The sequence below is a fragment of the Nematolebias whitei genome, chromosome 4 (genome assembly GCF_014905685.2).
Source record: "Nematolebias whitei isolate Nwh7 chromosome 4, NemWhi1, whole genome shotgun sequence".
Taxonomy (NCBI): Eukaryota; Metazoa; Chordata; class Actinopteri; order Cyprinodontiformes; family Rivulidae; genus Nematolebias; species Nematolebias whitei.
The window spans coordinates 23,279,530-23,302,364 of record NC_056501.1 but is presented as its reverse complement, the minus strand read 5'-3'; the positions used below and the strand labels follow the sequence as shown (position 1 = coordinate 23,302,364).

The window sequence follows — 22,835 nt, the reverse complement described above, 5'->3', positions numbered from 1 at the left end:
ATAAATATATGTTGTTAAAATGACATATGTTTAAGAGTTTACAACATTGCTAGAGTGTGAGAAGGGTTTATAAAGCCTTAAAATATATATACCGTATTTTTCCAGGGTATAAGTCACAGTGTTTTTTGCATGAACTAGCATGCCTACGACTAACAGAGCGAAGCAATGTATTTATGTTTTTTTGTTTTCCATATTTATAACCCAATGTTTTGCTGAGATCTGATGATTTCATTCATTCTGACATGGAAAATATTAAACACTACCATTTTCAGCCACTAGAGGGCCCGCGATGAGTATGGCAAACTAAGTGTCTCATTAATAGGTAAAAGTGGCTATTAATGAGACACTTGGCTTGCCATACCAAGTCACCTTTATCTCGCTCAGGAACTCCTGGAGCAAACGTCAAATCAGCTGCATTTCGCCATGCTGAGACACACCTTTGCTATAATTTCAAGCAAACATATAATTGTTTTTAAGTGTTAATCTTGTTAAATTTTTGTTAAAGTCCTCCCGTGCATGCTCCCGCAGCCGCCATTTGGCAGTCAATCGATTTTTGGCACAACACCGGCCCACGTTACCGGGTTGTCAGCGGTGACGCATAATAGATGCGACGTATACGGTGAAGCAACATATTTATGTTTTTTCCCACTTTATTAGACATATTTGGACTGATGCGACTTATATGGCGGTGCAAATTGTACGGCGGAAAATACGGTAAATACTCAAATAAATATATCATTTCTACTTGGCGGTTTTTCACCTATCTTGGTGGTGTGTGGAACGTAATCCCTGCGATAATCAAGGGACCACTATAGATCAGTTTCTAAATAAGCTGGGACTGTTGTTGCTGTTAAAGTGAAAATCTTTCTCATTCTTGTTGATATCAAACATTTATATTTTCAGTTTCATATTGCATCATTTTGTTTTGAAAGATCGAGGTTATATCATCAGTTTAACAACCAAATAACAGCAAGGTGCGTTATCATCATCTTGCTGAAATAAGCAAAGTCCTCCCTGAAAAAACAACAGTCTGGATCACTGCACCGAAACAAGCGTGTCGTTGATCAGCTTCCTGTGTGTTGAACGAAACAGAAACTTTTGTTTCTCTTCAGTGTCGAGGATGCTGCGTCAGTCATTTTTAAAGGAAATGTCACGTTTTGAGTCATTGGGGTCACAAGTTTAAACTTCACCTTTGTCCCTAAATAAACTCTGCCAACAAAAAGTTTAAATGTGTTTCTTTTCTTTGTGTGGAAGAATTTTAATTTGCACTCATAGACGTAGTTTGAAATAATGTTCATTTTGACAAATATTTTAAAATGTGTTCCTGAATCTAATCAGAGTTTTTTTATTCAGTTTTCTAGGTGGTTCAATGCCTGATTGATTTTCTTTGATTATTTGTTCATAAAATTACACCAATAAAAACATTTATCTCCCACTTTTCAAATTAAATTTATTTTAATAAGATTATCAATGTTTTTATATTGTGAATTTAAAAAAAAATCTGTAATTGCATATATTTGATTTAGATAACTTAGTCACAGTTTCAGCAATAAACAAACAAACAAAAAAAAACACAAAACCTCAACCTCAATGTATTTTTTAACAACAATAAAGGTAAAAATGTTTTTAAAAAGTTATTAGGTTTTTTAGTTTTTCAAGTAAACGACTAAAATTGTTAAATAACTAACACAAAAGTTCTTATATATATATATATATATATATATATATATATATATATATATATATTATATTATATTATATTAATATAATATTTTGTGTACATTGCACAAAATAAGCCAACTATTCAATAAGATTAAAGTTACTGAATATAAAACACTAATTATATTTGTTTAATGTAACATGTAGATATAAAACATGAAAAAATATATAATATTTTTGAAATTATAGTAAAAATTGTGATATCTCTTTTTAAGCAAATTAGTCAAACTCACTTATTGGGTCCCAACATTTATGTTAGTACCAAAGAATGATCCATTTGTGAGCACGGTAAAAGGCTTTAACTTGCAATGTTTTTCATTTCATGCAGAAAATCATGTAATAAAGAATAAAAAGAAATAACATCTAGATGTTCATTTAAACAATGGCAGAAAAAGAAGAAGTTTGGAAGGCCCTCCTATTGATTATTTGACCTATTTGCATCGATCTGTTTACACCCTCTTTACACGAGAAGCGCATGTGAGTAAAGAGGTGCAAAAACACACACTAAACACACACACACCTCTGATCTCTGCGCACCCTGCGTGTTTGGACCGAGTCCACACACATCTGCACACCGATACACAAACACCGCCTCCCAGCAGGAAGAATGGGCCTTTTTGAGCCCCAGTGATGGAAACTCAATCATCTCTGCTGCAGCTAAATGAAATGATGTGCATGTAAACTGTCACTGTGATTAATCCACTGCAACTTGTTCCATGTAAGCTCTTTAGTCATCACACATCAAAAGAGGAGGAGAAGCAGCGCTCATCCAGCTGCGTTACCTCAGTGCAGCTTTATACCACGTAAAGATGGAGCTTGTTCTGCTCCCCAGGCAGAGGAGAATAAACCAGATTTTCCATTATTTAATCTGGGAGATGCTTTACATCCAGACACCACAAGGATTATTGGGACAGCAGCAGAGATGAACAGACTAACAGGCGTGAGTGTGCACAAGCGTGCACACTCTAATCTGTGCACGCCGTCCACCTGTGTGCAATTAGCAGCAGGCATTTCCCGTCAGCGGGGGCTGTGCAGTGCCAGACAGGCTGCATGGGAATCCAGCGCCCCCGGCCCTAACCCAGATTTCCCACTGGGGCCGGCGCAAGACAGGCAGCACACACAACGCCGCACGGAGCACGATGATGGGTGGCTGCTGCAGGTCGCCATGGAAACCCGACAGCGTATGTGATGAGTAACAAAGTGGCATTGAACTAGGAGCCGTGTGCACGCACGATCCCACTGCTGATTCCCATGTATCCATGTTCGAGGATGAGGATCTGATGACGACTAAAGCACAAACCAACAACAGACGACATCTTCGAAAAGAGTTTAGGTGGTCAGGAGTCGAACCGACCACCAGAGGCTGCTCCTTCTCTGGTTAAAAGGAGGACGTTTATTACTCATTATTTTATCTTTAATTCAGTACGTGCAAATGTGAGTACTGTATTGAAGAAGGGCCGTACTTTAATAGTTGTGGTTTCCATCTCTGTAGTTTACAATTACTGTACATGACTTGTACATATCAGAACATAATAAAAGAAGATCTGATCTTTACTGGCTTCGAAAATTATTCAAATCTAACCTCAAGTGTATAAAAACACACAACAAATTCAACCTTGTTGTTATTAAATAAAAACAAAACCAAATTGGAAAAAGCTGCGTTTGAAAATGACTTTTGTTTATCAAGTTGCATCAAATGAACCACAGGATTCTGGAACCATGTATTTAGGATGGATGAGACTAAAGTAGAGATCTTTACCCATAATGCACAGCACTACGTTTGGAGAAAACCAAACTCACCATGAAAGCACAGAGGTGGGGTCATTATGGTTTGGACTGAACTTCCCTTTAGATCATAGTGTTCAAAAGTTGCATGTGATCGATAGACCTGGGCCAGACTGGGTCATGATGCAACAGAACAGCAGCTAATCTACAACGGCTGAAAATGACAAGAATCAAGAAACAACTCACCTCAGCCTGATTGAAATGCTGCAGGAACTTAAGAGAGCTGATGCCTAAAAGCATCATAAAACTGACGCTGTAAAGAAGAGTGGACCTCCAGGAAGTTCTACACGCTGCTGAATCACTGGGTGCACTTAAGTTTTTTCACGTACAGCTTTTTCATTTTGGCTTTTTATTGATTTATTAAGTAACGTCATGGTGGAATCTGTTGTGTCTTTTTGGTCCACTACAGGTTAGATTTGGGTCATTTAAAATCCTGGTAAAGACCAGATCATGTTTTATTACTTCCTGACACACAAAACCCTGAAACTACAGCTGCATCTAAAAACGTTAAATATCATGAAAAAGTTGCATTTTTTTGTCAATTTCAGAAAGTGAGACTCATATATAGATTCAATACAGAGTGAAATATTTCAAGCTTTTACTGAGTAACACTGTTACTGTGTAACAACTATCTCTAATGATTTTATGGTTAAATGTAAATTGGATTATTACAGTTTTGCTACTTCTTGCTTGAAGCTAGCCTTTTCTTTGTTTCTTGTTAGCAATTTGTTGCTTCTGGTTCTAAGCCAGTGTTTTTTTCCTGACATTTGCTAACATTGCTCTCCTAGCATTTAATTTGACTTTTTACTAGATTTATTTCTGCTTGTGCCTTTATTCAAACTACTTTAACCTTCTTTTTCGCCAATTATAGTTTTTTTTGGACATTTGAGCTTTTTTTAACCTAATTTAAAAAAAAAAATCTGCATTTGTGGGTATTTTTTGCGTTTTGTTCTTTTTGCTTCAATTTTCAAATGTTTTGCTATTTATGTTTTTAATAGTAGCTAGTTTAGCAGCTTTCAGCAAATTCATTCAGCAATCAGTATTCACACTGCACTTTTGCAGGAAATGCTATTTATTTAGTTGTGTGAATTATTATAATCACTTTATTATGGGGAAGTGGTGGCGCAGAGGTTAGAGAAGGTGGGCCTATGATCGGAAGATCGCCGGATCAAGCCCCGCTATCGACAACATCAAAAATGTGGGTGGGGTAGGAGAAGCACCCACACCTGCCCCCACCCTCATTCACCCCACTCTGGGCCCATGAGCAAAGGCCCTTACCCCCATCTGCTCCCTAAACAGGTCTCTCTTGAAAATGAGTTCTCATGGCTCAATGAGACTACCTGGATAAATAAAGGGTAAATTAAAAAATATATATATAATTTATAAGTAATATAAGTGTATTGTCATCATTGTATGTTAACTTCAGCTTTTTTGTGCATTTTCTAACTTCTCGCTGCTAAGTTCAGCTTTTAATGCTCCTTTCATCTTATTTATGAAAATTTCAGCTTTTAATGCTCTTTTCAGTGTTTTTATGCTAATTTCAGATTTTTGTAACTATAATTTAGCTTTTTTCTTTTTTTAACCTTTTCAGCTAATTACACCCTTTTTATGCTCTTTCAAGCTTCTTTCAGCCTAATTCAGGAAACATGCTCTTTCTACTTTTTGTGTGCTAATTTAGGCTGTTTTTCTGCTTTCTCAACACTTTTGAGCTGTTTGCTGCCAATTTAAGCTTTTTTTTCCTATTAATTTAACCTTTTTTGTGTTCATGTCTACTTTTTTGTGCCCAATTTATCATTTGTGCTCTTTCTGCTTTCAGCTGTTAATTTAAGCATTTGTCTGCTTGTTCAGCTTGTTTTATTTATTTTTTGCTAATTTCAGATGTTTTCAGCTTTTCACCATTTTTTGTGGTCATTTCAGCTCATTTTTGCTTAACTAAGCAAACACGTGGCTCCTGGCTAGCTTTTTCCTGTTTTTCTTCTTTTCTTTTTTTTTTTTTTTGGCTAGCGTTTTATTTCTGACTGTAAGCTAGATTTATCCAGTTTTTTTTTTCTTCTGGTGTTTCACTACTTTAGCTTGCTTTAAGTTAGCTTTGTCCTACTTTTTGCTAACATTCGCTAATTCTAGCTTTTAGATAGCGTTTTGCTGCTTTTTGTTAGTATTTCAGCAAAATATTCAATAGTTTTAGTTACATTTTTAACTATTTAAATTAGACTAACAGTGACAGTTCAGCAATTGAAGATTGACAGTTTCATTTTCAGCTTTTTCCACAGCTTTCAGCAAAATCATTCAGTACTAAACACACCACTTTTTTGCAGAAATTGCAATTTTCCTAGTTTATTGTAATTTTGATGATTATGGCTTACAAATAATGAAAAAACAAAATTCAGCATACAGTGACCCCTCGCTATAACGCGGTTCACCTTTCACGGTCTCGCTGCTTCACAGATTTGCATTGTGCATTGTGTTCTGCATTCTGATTGGCTAAACAGTCTCTCCAGTACGGTAGATATCTGCAAAAAATATTTATACAGTAATTTTATTTGTCAAACAAATGCTTGGGCCTGTAAAAAGGTTTTGTTCTTTGGTTAGAATGTATTATGGAGTATTTCATTGTATAATAATTGGAAAAAAATAAAGGTTACTACTTCACGGATTTCGCCTATCACGGGTTCTTTTTGGAACGTAACCCCAGTGAAAAACGAGGGTTCACTGTATCTGAAAATTACAATATCCTACTATGAAGAGGTTCAATATTGTAAACTCCTGGTGTCACATCCTAATCAGCTGATTAACTCCTGAACATGAGCTACTAAGGTCTCATTCCTCAAGTTGAGCCACTCCTGAACCAGAGACAACATCAGAAGTGTCTTATCTGCTGAGGAGACAAAGAACTGGACTGTTGCTCAGTGGTCCAATGTCCTCTTTTCAGATTAAAGTAAATTTTCATGTCATTTAGAAATCAAGGTCCCAGAGTCTGGAGGAAGAGTGGAGAGGTCCAGAATCCACATTGTTGAAGTCCAGAGTCAAGTTTCCAGTCAGTGATGGTTTGGGTCCATGTCCTCTGCTGGTGTTGGTCCAATATTTTCTGAAGTCCACAGTCCACGCAGCATCTACCAGGCCATTTTAGAGACTTCATGCTTTCTTCTGCTGACGAGCTTTATGGAGATGCTCGTTTCATTTTCCAGCAGGACTTGGCTCCTGCCCACACTGACAAAAGTACCAGAAGCTGGCTATGGAATATTATAACTATCTGAGACACTGAGTTTAGGTTTATCATTATCTGTAAACCATAATCATTGAAATTACAAGAAATAAAGGCTTGAAATATTTCACTCTGTGTAATGAAGCTATGTAATATATGAGTTTCACTTTTTGAAATGAATGATAAAAAAATTGAACTTTTTCACGATATTCAAACTTTTTGAGATTCACCTGTTAAAGATGGTTTACTTTCTTTTCCCCATGACAGAATACATTCACACTGACTTTTTAGAAGGGCACTAATTTCCTAATTTTCTACATGAGCAGTTTGAATCTACCCATTTTTAAGTTGAAAAGTGTTTGTGTTTCAGATACTTAAGTCTTTGTGAGGGATAAATTATTTTTGACTAACAAGTGCTGAAAACTTCAGAAGTATAGAGACAAAATCAACAAGGGAGAACAGATTTATCTGATTAAAAGTAGAGAAGAAAAATGTCAAGAAAAGGAAAAATTAAGCAGAAAAAAATGAGCAGAGACATAAATGGGTGAACTAAAAAGAGAGAGAGGATAAATAAAAAAATAATAATTTACCGGGTATCCATCCCGTCCAGCTTTGCCCTGGTGATGTTAGACATGAAGGCATGAAGCACAAAGACAAGTTAGAGACCAGCAGCTGCACAAACCAGGCTGAATTTACATCAACTTCATGTTAACACCTGACTCTTCATGGGAAAACAGACAAACTGATAGAATAGGAGTTGTGTTTTCCCAGAGAAACATCAGTTTTGAATTAAAATAAATAACTCTATATGAAAATATATCTTCTAAGTGGGATAAAAGCAGATGATTTGAATTGTATCAGCCCATTAAATGGCCGTTATTAGTCGATATCATCCCCATAGGTTGTGTTCAGATTGTCCCTCCTACCTCCTAGTAGGTTTAAAGGTACGTTATCACTGATAATATGCAGCTTTGCACATGTGTAAAACAGGAGTTTTTTTTTGTTAGCTTTATCTAACCCTTTCCTAAACCTAACCTTACACCTGACCCAGAGCAATGACCCTAAACTTAACCCCCATACCTTTGATCCTTAACCTAAGCCTGACTCTTAACCTAACCCCAGACCCTATTATCAGCGATAAGAACATAGCTTTAAACCTACTAGGAGGTAGGAGGGACAGTCTGAACACAACCTATAGGGAGGATAACAACTAATAACGGACATTTAATGGCTGATAACATTCAAAGTGATAAAAGTAAAGTGCTATGTGTTGTCATCACTGTATGTTCCCATACAATGGCAAAATTAGTTCTCTGCATTTAACCCATCACAATACACACAGGTGGAGCAGTGGACAGCTATGTAGGCGCCTGGGGAGCAATTAGGGATTAGGTGTCTTGCTCAGAGGCACCACGGCATATGGGAATGGTTGGGGATCGAACCTGGGACTTTTGGATCCCGGGTTGGCTGCCCTGCCTCTACCCCATCTCAGCCCCCAAAAGTGATCTGCTTTTATAAACTCTACATATGTGAATAGATCTAACACGGACAAATCGTTAATTTGTGGAATAGCATGTGGCTGTGCATCATCTTTAAGGGATGCAGGATGAAAAAAATTGTTTTTTATCTGTTCAGGAAAAAAAAAAAAAAAAATCCATCTTTGTTTCATGGATTTCAGTGCAAAGCAGATGCATGGACAGTCCTCGGAGCCGATGTTTCCGGAAGAGCGTCACGGTGCGTTTGAAAGCAATAATCGTCTCTTCACATCTGAACAAGTGCCACATGTGGGGCAGAGGGAGCATTTGAAGAAAGACCAGAGTCAAATCTGGAAATTAATAACATTTCTTTTTATCAAACTGAAAAAACTAAATAAAGGAAACCCTGAACATGACGTTAGATTCTTGCGTCTAATTCGTGTCTTGTCTTTGTTAGAGAGTTGGGGACAATAACTCGCCAAACATAAGTCACTCCTTGCTTACCATGAACCGACACTCGTGCACGCGAGCTCTTCAGTAGGTGGTCCATTTATTGCTCTGTGCGTGTGTGCTCGTTTTACTGCTGCAGGAGAAGGGATGATTTCTGGTTTGACCTGCAGTTTGTCGAGCGATGCCACAAGCCGGGGAGGACATGCGTGATGTGTGTGCATGTTTAACCTCTGCACTAATTCAATACTACCTGGCTGAGATGAAAGCGTACTTACAGGAGGCCCTGCAACAGAAAAGAAGAAGAGAAATGAAGGATTAGAGAATCTTTCAGACTCCATTGACTTATGAAGTGCAGCACGTGTGACTCACAGCAACCTCCGGTTTGTACAGTAATCAATTCCTCCGAGCGGCGGGCCACAACTACAAACTGTACATGCGATGCGGTTCGTTATCTAATGACTGCAATTAACCCCCAAAATATGGTAAAGAACAAGCTCATTAGAGCAGCAGCCAGCGCAGTTTGTGGCGAAGCCGTTATAATAAACAGACTTCTGTAGGAGACATGTTTCAAATTAGAATATGAAGTCATATCAAAAGGCTGTTTCTCAAGAAGTTGTGGGTCTGTGAGACGGAGGACAAACAGGAGATCGTAAAGGTCGGGGTGTGTTGAAAAAAGAAAAACATAACAAAACTGCATGTCCCTTGAAAGACTTTCCTCTGGGGCGATCTTTCAGATGTGATTGAAATGCTCTGATGTTGAGCAAAACCGTACGCTCTGTTTTTCATACTTTGCTTAACCGAAAACAACAGTAAAGATCAAAGAACAGTTTTTTTTTTCTCAGCAGCTGTAATTGAATCGAAGAAAAAAAAAAAGAAGAAACATCCTCATAAATAAAAGACTGAAGCTAAGGGTACTAAAAAAACCACATAACCCCGCAACAAAGGGAATGTATTATTTAATCATAGAAAGTTTTTATTTAAGGTTACTGGTTTATCTGGTTCAAATTAAACCCTGACCATGATGCTGATTAATGCGATTGTTAACGCGGTTCCAGTGTGTTAAAGGATTTGGGTTCATTAGTATGCACCTAACTCAACAGCTATATGTAGAAGACCGAGACATTTTGCTCATATGTCACGCAAAAAGCTAAGCTAACAAAACCAGGGTCTATGCGAGCGGAGAAGCAAAGGATAGGTCGTTGTGGGTTCTATGGAAAGGCCGTGAGCGATAACATCTTACCTGTTGCACATAGCTTTTTGGACAACCTGTTTGGAAGAATTAATTCTTACCACATTGAAGTCTAGTCAGAGCAGGGCCAAGCCCAAAGGGCATTAGAGCCTTAAATCTGAAATATTTTATAGCAGCTTGTGTAAATCTCATTTGAATGAAAGCAGCATTTCTTGAAGGAATGCATGTCATTTTAAACAAAAGCCTTACACGATCTGTTAAAACTCAAAGTATGTGTTGGAAACAACAGTCCACTTCAGTCAGACCGCACTCAGACTACCATGTCAATCGTTTGAGAGTTAAACTTCATTCCGCCAATCTGAGATCGTTCAAAGAACTAGAACAGGTTAGATATTTGTTGTTCGTAATGTTTCCACAGAACTCACAATAATTAACCTTAGCCACATGTAGACACTCTGAGAAGAACTTGTTTAGCCACAGAGTTGGACAAACAAACACGTTTTGGTAAGGAAGCCACACAGAGAGAGATCAGTTTTAACAGCTGAACTTAAGACAGGTGTGTGTGTGTGTGTGTGTGTGTGTGTACTTGTTATGACATATCAGGACATTTTTATGATAACACACCTTTAATATCAGGACACTTACAAAAATGTGGACAATTTTAGGCTGGTGTGTGTGTGTGTACTTGTTTATGTTACTTTGTGATGACTATTGTCAACACACACTACAATGTGAGGACCAACTGCTCTGTGGGGACCAAAGCCCGGTCCCCATAAGGTTCAAGTGTCGTTGGTGGGTTAGGTGTGAATTGCAGGTATGTACTGGTAATGGTTAGGTTTAGAGTAAGGGTCAAGGTTAGGCTACAGAAATGAATGAACAATGAAAATGTGTAAATGCAAATGAGTCTCTTGTAAATGAGTCCCAGAGGCTCAATGGGATTAACCTGTATAAATAAAGGTTGAATGAATGAATGAATGGAAGTCAATGCGAAGTCCCCATAAAGATGACAAGACTAACGTGTGTGTGTGTGTGTGTGTGTGTGTGTGTGTTCTTACAGAGCCAACAAGACAAAAAGGGGGAAGCAAAACGAAGAAAGTAAAAGAAGACTTGGAGCTGAGAGCTGATTTAGGACATTTAACTAATTTATCCCCCTTTCCTGTTTTTCACAGCAGAGTTTCTGTCCTGTTTCTCTTCTGCACATTTGTTTGTTATTTTTGAGAGAAAACCATTCTGGTCTTGTAAAAAGCTCTCTTGAAGCCATTAGAAGTGCAACACAGCCTCTCCGTACCCACACACTTTAATTGGAGCTAATGTGGCAAAGGAAACAGTCAGGGATACACACAGAGCTTTCTTTAAAAACAGAAAGACTCAATTTAATGAACCACCCAGTCCATTTAAAAACCTTAGAAATAACCCTCCTCTTACTGAAAATCACCTGACAAGAAGCTGATGAACGCCCGATGAGGTCATGGATCTCTGATTAAAATACTGTTAGACAACTTAAACTGAACCTTAATAAGAAAAGACCGACATTATCCTACATTCACCTATTTTTTTTACGACCACAGGAGTGAATCACTACTTTTGTTTTTTCTCCTGCTATAAATACTCACCAGAATACCACAACTTGCAGCGTAAATTGTTCCGGACAATTTTAAACTTTGTTTTAGCTGCAAATTTCCAAGAGCAACTGTGTCCAGCTGCTCTCTGAGCTGTGCGAGCGTGTTTACATCTGCAGCAGGAAGCAACACGACCACGATTTTATGAGATGTACTGACGAGAAGAGCAATTTAGAAAACACTTCCAAATACTAAAATAACTTGCTGCATCAACAAATGAAGTGTTGCTCCGCTGACATGTATTACTAAGAATTGGATTTTAAATTTTCACAAAAAGAGACAGTTCATTCTTTTGGAGTGGGGTTTTATGGGAAGGTCATGTTTTAGCTATTTTAATGGTCTCAGTTTGGAGAAACAGAGTATAATGCTGACCGGACGGGTGAGCTAACAGCTAGTTTAAGCTAGGTCAACACCAAAACTGATTGGTGACATCTTGAAAAAGATTCCTGCCGGAAGTGGTCTGTGCTGCACTGGAAGTGCTACAGCTAGCTGCTGCTGCTATTTACAGTAACCATGCCAAACCTGTATGAGGCGCATTAACATCGCCACAAGAATACACCCAAAACAGGAAACAAGGCGCGGAGCAAACAATTAAAGGTTAGGTTACAGGTGGGGTTAACGAGATCATTCTTTCAAAGGGTAACATAACATTTGACCCATATATTCAAAAATGAAAGTGCAGATTTAAATTTTTAATTTATGTATTTATTCTAATTTTTATTTTTATTTTAAACTTTGGAGCATTTTTTTTCTTCAGAAAATACCATTATGGAACTCCTACATTGCCATTTCTGTGTGGAAACAAGGCCGACTTGCAAAAAAACCACAAAAAAATAAACATTTGCATAATTATAACACACCCAAAATCTTTATAAATGTATGAGAAACCCAAACTTCAGTAGTGCTGAAATGTCATGTTTAGGAAAAAAACAATTTAATCTAATAAGTAACTAATACAAAGAATCACAGCCAGACTGGAAATGTTCCTGTCTGACATACATCCCTCTGCAGCTTCACCCCTGCAGCTTGAGCCAACGCTCTGACACCGTGGTGCCCAAGCTCGTCTGAGTCAACACTTAATAAAAAACACTTAAAATCTGGATGACTCAAACTTGTAGAACATCTGTGACAAAGGCCCTTTTCTGGGCGAGCTTTAGATGTTTGTACTGTTTTGGTTTCACGAGTGTTCAGTGGTTTGGAAAAGAACCGTCTCGATAACGGCGAGTAGTGATGTTGTGGACTCATTAGGGCCTGTTCTGCTGCAGCTGCTACCGCTCAGCAAGACGGACTGACATCTGGGCGAAGTTACTGCAACCACATGGGTGAAATTAGCACAATGTTGGGCGCGTGATGGGTACGAAGAGAGGCGAGCTGCAGCCCGTCATCCAGTGACCCGACTCGTATGGATCACTGGCTTTACCAACCTTCTGCTCGAACTTTCCAACTCACCCGGAACAGAAAAATACATAATAAAAGGAGGGAGGAAGGAAAACTTAAAGGAAAAGAGGGGAGGAGAAGAAATAAACAATTTAAACAGGTTTTCCTTACCGGGTTCTCCTCTTCTTCCGATCCGTCCACGTTTCCCTGGAGGCCCTGTGGAAACAGACAGACGGGGGAATAAACCTCTGCAGGGAGGAGCAGAAAGCAACTGAGCATCACTTGTGGTTTCATTGCTGGTGGTCGAATGCTTGGCTTTAGCTTTGTGTGAGCTGGCACTGCGAGGTCACACACAAGGCTGCACGCTTGCAACTAAACGGCACCAAAGGATTTCATTTGAGGCATTCAGCCACTTTCGGAAAGCTCAATCTTTCTGGTAAAATGATGGAAAAACCAAAGCTGTGATAAATAACAGGAGCGTCACAGAAGAAGTAGGAAATGATGTAGCCGGTGAGCAGACATACATCTCAGGCCTCACGCTGCTACAGGGTCATGAATCATGTTAACGGCTTTTAGCTTACGTCAGTATCAGCCTGGTAACTTAGCAACCTTGATAATTGTACAACCAGAGCTCTGAATGTAAGAAACACAGAGCTTTGTGATAAAAAAAAAAAAAATCCAAGTTTTCCCTTCAGCTTAGCGACTGCGCTGCAGGAGCTAAACAACGCAGAATAACAGAGCCAACAGGTGAGGAATGCCCAACACAGTGTGTTTTCTCTCATTTACATAGCAAACATTAACACACTCACAAGCAATAAAGCTAAAAGCGTTACCGTGACAGAATATAACAGGCTGAGCACGTTTTTGTTGGGTTTCATTGGAAAAATCCACATTTCAGGGACATCCCAGCTGTGTGGGGTCCTGGAGCCTATAGCAACAGATATGGTGGTTTTACAGCAGTGTTTTATTGTCTTTTCTGACATCTTTAAGTGATGTGCATATGTGAAATCCCTCAAACGTAAATTAAAAGTCGTTGCAAAAAAAAGAGTGGAAGAATCTGTAATCGATTAAAAGTATAACAGCATTTTCCGAGAAGCAGTCCCACCACATCTTCAATCAGTGAAACAATGTGCTCAAACAGCTACTGGAGTCATTATGACACCTGTGGTTTCTCTGAAGGGTGTAAAATTGTTCTTTGCTCCTAAATACGTTGGAATTAAAAGCAGGGAAAAAGTCTAAGAAATGGGCTTGGGGAGACATCAAGACAGGTTTTAATCAACAGCAATGTAATGTTTTACAGTTAAAAGTAGAGGATATTTGTTGTATTTTAGCTCTAATTTACAACATAAGACAAATGTTTGAACAAAAATAAACCATCCAGAGGACGTGACTTAACTTTGTTGGATTCGGGAAAACTTCATTTACTTCATTACTCATTTACTGTATATATTTGTCTATGTTACCAGTATGTATTTAATTTAATTAAGTTTAAAAAGTCTTTCTGTGTAAATAGCTCATGTTACAACGTGGACACCCACAGCTTATAGACAACTGTAGCCTATATATGTACAAACTCATTTTTTGTTTTAAATTTAGCGGGCGTGGCTTATATTCAGGTGCACTCAATAGTCCAGAAATTACGGTAACTAAATATTTGTCTTGTTTCTGCACGGTCTGAAACACCTCAGTAAGGTGTCAAATGTTTGTCGTCCCCTACTTTCATTACGAAATGGGAAACGGTGTGAGTTCCTGATGCTAAGTGCTTGTGGCTGCAAACATGTTTTCCTCATCGCGATTATTGGTATTATTGTAGCCGTTTAATCATTTCCTGACGCTGCCAGCTTTCAGAGAGCTCCCTCATAGTCCTCTCCCTCCTCTGCTCCCACTTTAAACCCTTCTTTCCTTCCTTTATGGAAGATCAAGCAACTTTAAAAAGTATTGGAGCCAAAGGATTTAAAAGGATAGTTTGGCCATTTTGAAGTAATGTTCTGTAAAAGTTATCAATACTTCATACTTTATCTGCCGTGACATTTGCCTTTAGATGCAAAGTATGAAGAAAAGGGGAGAAGTTTTCCTCCAGGAGTCAAGCTAGTGGCTAGACAAAATGGGACTCCTTGTACTGTATATCAGTTTTCAGGCATAGAAAACAAACTCTTTCTCAGAAATGTCCTAGAGGTTAAAAAAAACTAAAGTTTTCCACTTTTGCACGACACCATTTAGTTTATCGCTGTTCTCGACTGGACGGCGTCCAGGTTACCGGATGAATGGAGGTGTTCTGAGGCTGCTGAATGTTTCAGGTTTAAGGAGAGGGAACACGAAGGGAGAAACCCCTTCAGCTAAAGTAACAACGATCATGTTCAGGAGGAAAACATGACGGTGATTTGGAACGGTACATTTAGATAAAACAGGAGTCCGGTTGGATTTACTGGATGAATTTTGTCCCATTTTTTTGCACAAGCCTGGATTTGTTGGATTTAAGATCTTGCCTCAAACAGGCATTTACAGTGTGGGTCAGCGGAGGCCCACACCTGTACCTTCAATTGAGACTCTAAAAGCAGCTGTCTGGATGTTGGCAGAGTTGTCGCCAGCCTCTTGTGGCGCAGTCGTCTGCGTGACTGCATCGTGGGCGTGTGATCAGTCCTGAGCGGCAGAGCTGGGGCAGGTAGGCGATGACAAACTAATGTGGGACCAGATCAACAGGAGGGTTTAATGGGGAAAACAGCAGAGAAAAGTAGCATTTGTAGAAGTAGTTTAGGTTCTGTTTTCAGAGGAGAGAAATAAACTAAAAGTTAAATCCAACAAAGTTCAGTCAGGTCCTCTGGACGGTTTCATGTTTTTGTTTAAATGTTTCATCCATCAACCAAAGGACTTCATCAGTTCGAGGAGCTCCAACAAACTCAGTCCCACAAGCAGCACACTCACATAGTGGTTCAAAACATCAAAGTTCATGCTCAGTGATCCAGGTATAAAATCCAGCAATGGATTATTGGAATGATGTTTTGAATCACTTTGGCCATGGCTGCCTCATAGGAGTCGACGGCGGAAAGGGCGGACTCCTGAAACCATCTTATCACCATCAAACTTGTTGGCCCACTATGAGTGTGTGCTGCTTGCGGGAAACACTGTTTCTTAAGAAGCAAAAGATGATTTGTTTTTTCCCTCCATCTTCATTTCTAAAGATTCAGGGCCGTCGTGATCAAAAGACCATTTTACTGCTCAGTGGCCAAATATGGCAAAATGTGAAACACATGTTTGGGTGTTACGGGGGAAAACAGAAGTGAAAAAGGAATACGATCGTAGGAGAATAAAAGAAATATGTGGTAAAGTCAGGTTCTTATCAGCTGTGGGTGGCGTTGTCATCTCCAAACTGATTAAAACTTACTAAAGAAGAATGAAAATCCTCCACAAATCAAAGAGTTATATCATGATCTGGTAGGTTGTCTGTTTCTTCCAGTTTCGAACACTCAGACTGGCTCAGCAGAACACATGTAGCAGTCGGGGAACAGGATGGTATTACAGAGCACACAATGAACTCCATGTGAACTCCACTGTAGTGTAGTGTTTATACATTCGCCTGAAGCGCTGTAGCTTTAGCTCCACATATAGCCGCTCCCTGTATGTGGGCCACAAACTCATCTAGTCAAAGGAGTGCAGCCTTGCAAGGAGCCTCCTCTGAGGACCATTTATGACCACTGGAAAAGTCAAAAACCAGAAAGAAGAAAGGATTTGCTTTGACTCAACGTAATTCGGTAAACAGCCTCTCGCACAATCTCGACAAATATTCATACCGGTGTTCTGGCCTGTGCACTCATCTCTATGTTTCTCATAGCTCAAATTGATTTAAAAACTATGACTTTTTTTTTCTCCAAAGAAAAAGTGCTTCCATGAAACAAAGCACTGAAGCTGTGAAGCGGCCATCTCAACCTCTCCTTATTTCAGGCTCCACTTTGTTTAAAGCAACAACTGGGAGCAATAAGGCATCAGCTGAAAACAGGAGAATGTGATACTTCGAAGGCACAACCACAGGACTTACATCCATCTGTCTGTCAATCTACACAGACACACACACTTCCACGCTCCTACCGCTGCTTGTTTCCTGATCCTTCTGCAACAGAGGAAAATCTAATTTAAGAGAGGAGGAAGGGATGAATGTTTAGGGGTGAACGTAGTGAAGATCAGCTTTTTGCTTCCATGTTAGCTGGAGGCAGTGAGCTTCTACATGTTCTCTGCCTTGTTTTATCTTTTTTTTGTTTGTTTTTCAGTATTTACTTTAAAAATCCCAGGAGCAGATAAATGTATCATGAAGGACCCCACATACCCAGCACACACTTTTTGCCCCGCTCCCCTCAGGCAGAAGGCTGAGGAGCATTAAGTGCAGAACCACCAGGCTGAGGAACAGCTTCTACCCCGAGGCTGTTAATCTCTATCCAGGAAAAATCACTGTGATACCACTTGGTCGTTGATATGTGCTGCTGACTATCCATGATGCTGATCACATGCTGCTGATTGTTTCATGTTGCTGTGTTAATTAATCCTCATCTGCTCACACAGACTCATGTTTGTGCTGCTGTTGTTTTGGCGCATTGTTTTTGTACTGTTAGTGCTTAGTGTATTCTTAGTTTAGTGAATGTAGTATATTTTTAGTTTATGACTCGGATCTTACTAATGTTTTTCTTTACAATTTGTATTTTTGTTGGATGTAACTGGGACCCTGCGTACATAGTTTTGTTCCACCTCATGTACCACATGTGATCTGAACGACAATGAAAATCCTTGAATCCTTGAATGTCTTTTCTCTTTTAATTACAATCATAGATACTAAGTTTCAGACCACATGCCATGAATATATTTGGACAACTTGATGGACTCAAACTGCCCCACATTTGGATGATAGTAGTTGAGATGCTATAGCACACAAACAGAAAGGACAGAGATGAGTAAGTTTATCTTAACTTGCACCAACGTTGCTCTCTAATGATTCGTCTGTGAGGATTCCCCTCATCGTTACAAAGTGACAGCTGCTGAGCCTCTCTGCCTGAAACAAAACAACATCTCCCCGGCTGTCTCCTGATCTGTCGTCATTCGTCTGCTCAACCTTTCTTCCAGGAAGACGAGGGACACATGCTGTGGATGTAAACAGTGACGCAAAGAGAAGGAGGCGGCGGATGCGATTCACATGGCGAAGGTTTGTTCTCCAGCTGCCCTGCATCTCCCCCTGCCACCGAGTCGGACGGGGTTCAGAAGCTCAGACGGGTTTTGAATCAGTCTCGTAGTTGGTTCAGTCGGTTGACTGAAATTAAACAGAAAAAGGACGGCTGTTTTCCGTCAGAACCATTGACACAAAGGGCCTACAGTCGTCAAGATGACTCTCTTTTTGCATTAACATCAGACAGACAAATCTAACGACAATGTGTTCTTCTGCAATTTCAACTCAATAATATGCAATGTAGTGGCATTGGCACCGAAGTCGTTTGATTTCTGTTTAGGAGTTAGTTCTGTGTTAGCACAAAGACAGCTCTGTTGTGTCTCGTAACACATCTACAGCTTTGGAAAGCCTTGTATTATCAAAATACTCATTAACGACTATATTGGTTCAGAAAGAGATTTTTATATGGACTGTACTTATATAGCACCTTTCTATCTAATTAAGATACGCAAAGTAGTTGACAACCCCATCTGTGCCCTCATTTACCTCCACACACACATTCATACAGCACTCTACAAGATCTCTACAAAGCTCATCAAACAAATCATTCTATAGAGACTAATAATCTGTGCTTTAGATTCACTGATGGGATACATATCAGAGGCAATGAGGGGTATATAAAGTTAAATTTGTTCATATATATATTTAAGGAAACCTGTGGAAGTTCAGTGTTAGTTGGAGGTTTCATGCATTGGAAGCAATATAACACAGCCAGGTACCATGTACCAGCTATGTGCCAATACTTGCAGTGACATACCAGATATTTACAGGCTATGTACCAGTTATGTACTTGGTGCTGTACTCTGAAAGGACCAGGTAAGAACCCATCATGTACCAGTTTCCCATCAGGTATGGACCAGGCTGTATTATGAATTTGTATCTTGTCCATCCCAAACACTTCATCAATAAACCTTTGTGCCTCATCATCATCACATTATCCAGAAGCATATTGCTTCAAACACAAGACAAATAGCTGCTTAATTCAACAAGATCTTATCTTCCTTATTGTTCATGCTTTTAAATTATTTGTTACCAGCCTTACTGCTGTTTTTTTTTCCTGAACTGTAGGCATCGCTGATGGGAAGATAACATGACTAAACTGCAGAAGTTTCCCCCAGAAGGAAAGTTGTCTAATAAACAAGGTAATTACAGGGGATTTGTTCTTCATACACAAACCTAACTACACTATTTATTTATTTATTTATTTATTTATTTATTTACGAGGACACACATAGAAACAAACCTGCTTGCAGACTATTTACCAAAAGAATTAAAACAACTGTATTTATTGGCACAGATATGTGATGCAATCTAGCGTTCGTGATTTATTCCTCAAACTGCAGATCTGCTGATCCAATCGCATCGTGCACGTGTGCACCAGTGAATCAGTGCAAATCAGTTAAACTGCACACCTTCACACATACAGTATACTTTCAGCTCTGATACCTCTAATGTTGACTCAGAAGTGTAACGTTGGTGGATTAACGTCAACCCTGACATTCCTTCTTTGATCATTACAACTAAATGGGAAGAAGGCATCTCAAGCCCAGCTTGAAAGTGTCATGCAAAGGGGCTTCAGACTGTTGAAATGCGGTCGGAGAGAAATGCAGGGCAGTAAACATTGCTCTTACGAAGCTCATCTACTGTAGTTGAGTAATAAGAATCTTCTGCTTTCAGTTTTGTGTGGCTGCTCAGAGCTTCTCTCACATAGCTTGACAGAAAGACTTGGAGAATGTGTTGATGTCCCCTTTATGACCTGAGAAGAGTGATGAGCATTTAGTTATCCTGGCACACTCAGTCAAAGTTAAGAAACACTCTTTTTGATCTGCGTTTGAGTAACAAAGCGTCCAGTTTGCTATATTCACGATTAGGTTCTAATCGAGATCATCTATCTAAAAATCTTGTCACTCCTGCATTTATTTGGCAAAATAAAGGCTTCTGTTTTAAAGGGTTTCGTTTTGTGGGTACATGAACGGAAATAAGGAGCTGGTTTTCTGCAGTTAGCACTTTATGTGGCAGGCGGTTTGCTTGCGTGGCAGGCTGGTATTGAAACAAAGTTAAAGTGTCGGTCGCAGATCATAAAAGGAAGCGACACATCTGAGCAACACAGATGTAGCCAAAAGTGGGTGAGGGCGCCTTCGCAAAACACAGACGGCATCAGCCAGGCCAAGGAAATGAAAACATATACCAGAAGAAGTGGACCAGAGCATCCAGCACCCAGAAGAAAAAAAAAACTTTCAGCCAAGGTGATGCTCAGTTAATGACATGTCTTGTCTCATAGGTAGCAATATTCTCATTTTTTTGTCTGGATCCAAATAAAGGCATTAAAAATCTACAAATCTAAAGCAAACTTCAGTGTCTCCTTCAATTCACACAGAAAGAACATTATTTTAAAGAGAAAAGTTTGTCATATGTCTGTTTGATGTCTTCAGCTCAGTTCAGACAACTAAAAGTTTCACTGAAACTTTGACTCCTGCTTTATTAGACGAGGGCCTGGACATGTGATGCACACATGTACCAATTTGTAGATAAAAATCACCTTGAACATCACATTTGTTATCCCCTATGGTCATAAAAGGTGTTGAGTCATGCAGTTTTCTGTCATAGTGTTATTGTTTTACGGTTTGTCTGTTAGCAAAATATCTCACGGATAATTAATCAATGCACAAGACAGAATGAAAATAACTTTTTGAAAAGTAGCCATTAGAAGTACATCTACAACTGATTAACCTTTGAATTCAAACCCGTTTAAGGTTGCTGCCTCAGTTAATTGTCCTTTGTTAAAACAAACTGATTATAGGTTTGTCAGTTTAATAAATATGATCAGTATTTTATAGAAGAGCTATAATTTGGTGTGGTAATAGGTGGAAGTCATCCCCGTCACATAATCCAAGCACTTACAGCTCGTGTGAGATCCTTGTTTAAAACTTTAGCCTTATCTGTTGGAGTCAACCCTGTTTGTCTGTTAGCAAAAGATCTTATGAATCAATGGATGATTTCTAAAGAAACTCTCTAAATAACAAAAATCATTGGATGTTTATCTACAACTGACTAAATATTGGAGTCAACCCAATTCAAGATGGCCCTTTCATGGCTAATTAGCTTTAGCAAACACATAAAAGGCTATAACTCTGTACTTTTTACAGACGATGAGCTAAACTTTGTGGGTGAGTAGCTGAGAGTGATCCCCAACACACGGAGGCAGGTCATGGAAGATCTTTGTTTAAAATGCAGGGATGCAAGGCACTGGGTGATATACATTCTTTCAAGGATGTATTCATTCTGTATTCATAACGTATACCGTACCATGGTGTAGTCACTTCATTTCAATTCAGTTTATTTATAAAGCGCCAAATCACAACAAAGTTGTCTCAGGGTATTTTACAGGAACATTCACAAACATAAAAGCCAATTAATAAAGTTCTCTATCTAAGGAATCCAGCAGACTCGTTGAATCTTCACTACATTGCAGTCTCCCATCCTGAGCAAGCACAGTGGCGACAGTGGAAAGGAAAAACTCCCTTTAAAAAGGAAGAAACCTCCAACAGAACCAGGTTCAGGACAAGCGGCCATCTGCTTTGACCGGCTGGTTTGAGAGGACAGGAAGGAGAGACGAACACAGAATGGTAGGTCCAGGTATAGGTCCAGGTGCACATGAAAGACAAAAAACACATGTTAAGGATAGAAAAAATAATTACAAATACAAAACATGTTTAGCAGTGTAAGTAAAGACAGCAGTATAGGGAAGAAATGTGGTCAGTTCATCCTCCAGCAGTCTAAGGCTATAGCAGCATGATGAAGGGACAGCTACCCATCTACTCACTACTCATGTCCAGGCTGCCGTTTAATATACCGTGTTATTTTACATGATTAGTGTTTAGTGTATATCTTAGTGTATGTCGTAGATCCTTATATAGTGTTTCTTTTTATATTTTATATTATTGTTATTTTTGGGTGTAACTGAGACCTTGAGTACACAATTTCATTCCACCTCACGTGCTACATGTGATGTGAATGACAATAAAGAACACTGAACCTTGAAGGAATGCTAATTTCATTTTGTAATGTGCTTACAAAACAAATGGATCAGTTACAGTTACCGCAAGTATTATCCTGTTTAGAGTCACAGTAATTCTGGTAATTACAAACATATATTTTAATAATAAATGTGCATGTAGGTGGTAGAAACATTTATGTGAAGCAAAACATTCATAATTTTGTTTGGCAGCTTTCTCCTGTGCCATGGAGAGTTGTTCTTTTCAGCTCATTGAGTTGCAATGAGCATTTTCTGCAAGTTTACAGGTTCCATTCATCCAATATGCTCTAAAGCTTAAAGTTAATATTTGTTTTTAAATTTCAGCCTCTGCACATCATACTGCAGCCTGAGTCTGTCATGCCTGTAACCAGCTGCCCATGTCAGGCTGGGTGGTCATTTGTTGGAACAAATAAAGCTTTGCAGCTCAGTAAAGTCAACATTATGTTCTTTCTGCAATCAGAGAGGGGCTGTAGCAGTGCTGTATAGTTAAAGACTTGTTTACCAGGAGCAAAAATGCTGCCAGCTCAGGAATGCACAGTGTCAAACATTAGGAACATCTACCAGGTTAATTACTCTAACCACAATATGTCACAGAAAATAAATGACCTTCCTCTTCTATGATGTTTTTCATGTGTTCAAAATATAACCTATTTATAACCTATGTATTTAATTTACATTCATAACACACTGAAGAGCTGATTTACAGGAATCAGTAAGCTCCTCTCTTGTGGAGCCAACTTCCAGTTTCAGTCTGAGAGGCTGACACCTTGACTACTT

The 22,835-nt window shown here is 39.0% G+C and overlaps 1 protein-coding gene across 1 annotated transcript in view; it reads right to left on the bottom strand.

The window, feature by feature from the left end:
- LOC119408494 (collagen alpha-1(XXIII) chain) overlaps nucleotides 1–22,835 on the bottom strand; it is a 250,608-nt gene that overhangs the window by 47,067 nt on the left and 180,706 nt on the right. Inside the window, exons 3-5 of the mRNA XM_037675320.1 lie at nucleotides 12,988–13,032; nucleotides 8,907–8,914; nucleotides 7,297–7,323 (exon numbers count right to left, since the gene is read on the bottom strand). Coding sequence (XP_037531248.1) covers nucleotides 7,297–7,323; nucleotides 8,907–8,914; nucleotides 12,988–13,032 — 80 coding nt within the window. The remainder of the gene's footprint in view (nucleotides 1–7,296; nucleotides 7,324–8,906; nucleotides 8,915–12,987; nucleotides 13,033–22,835) is intronic.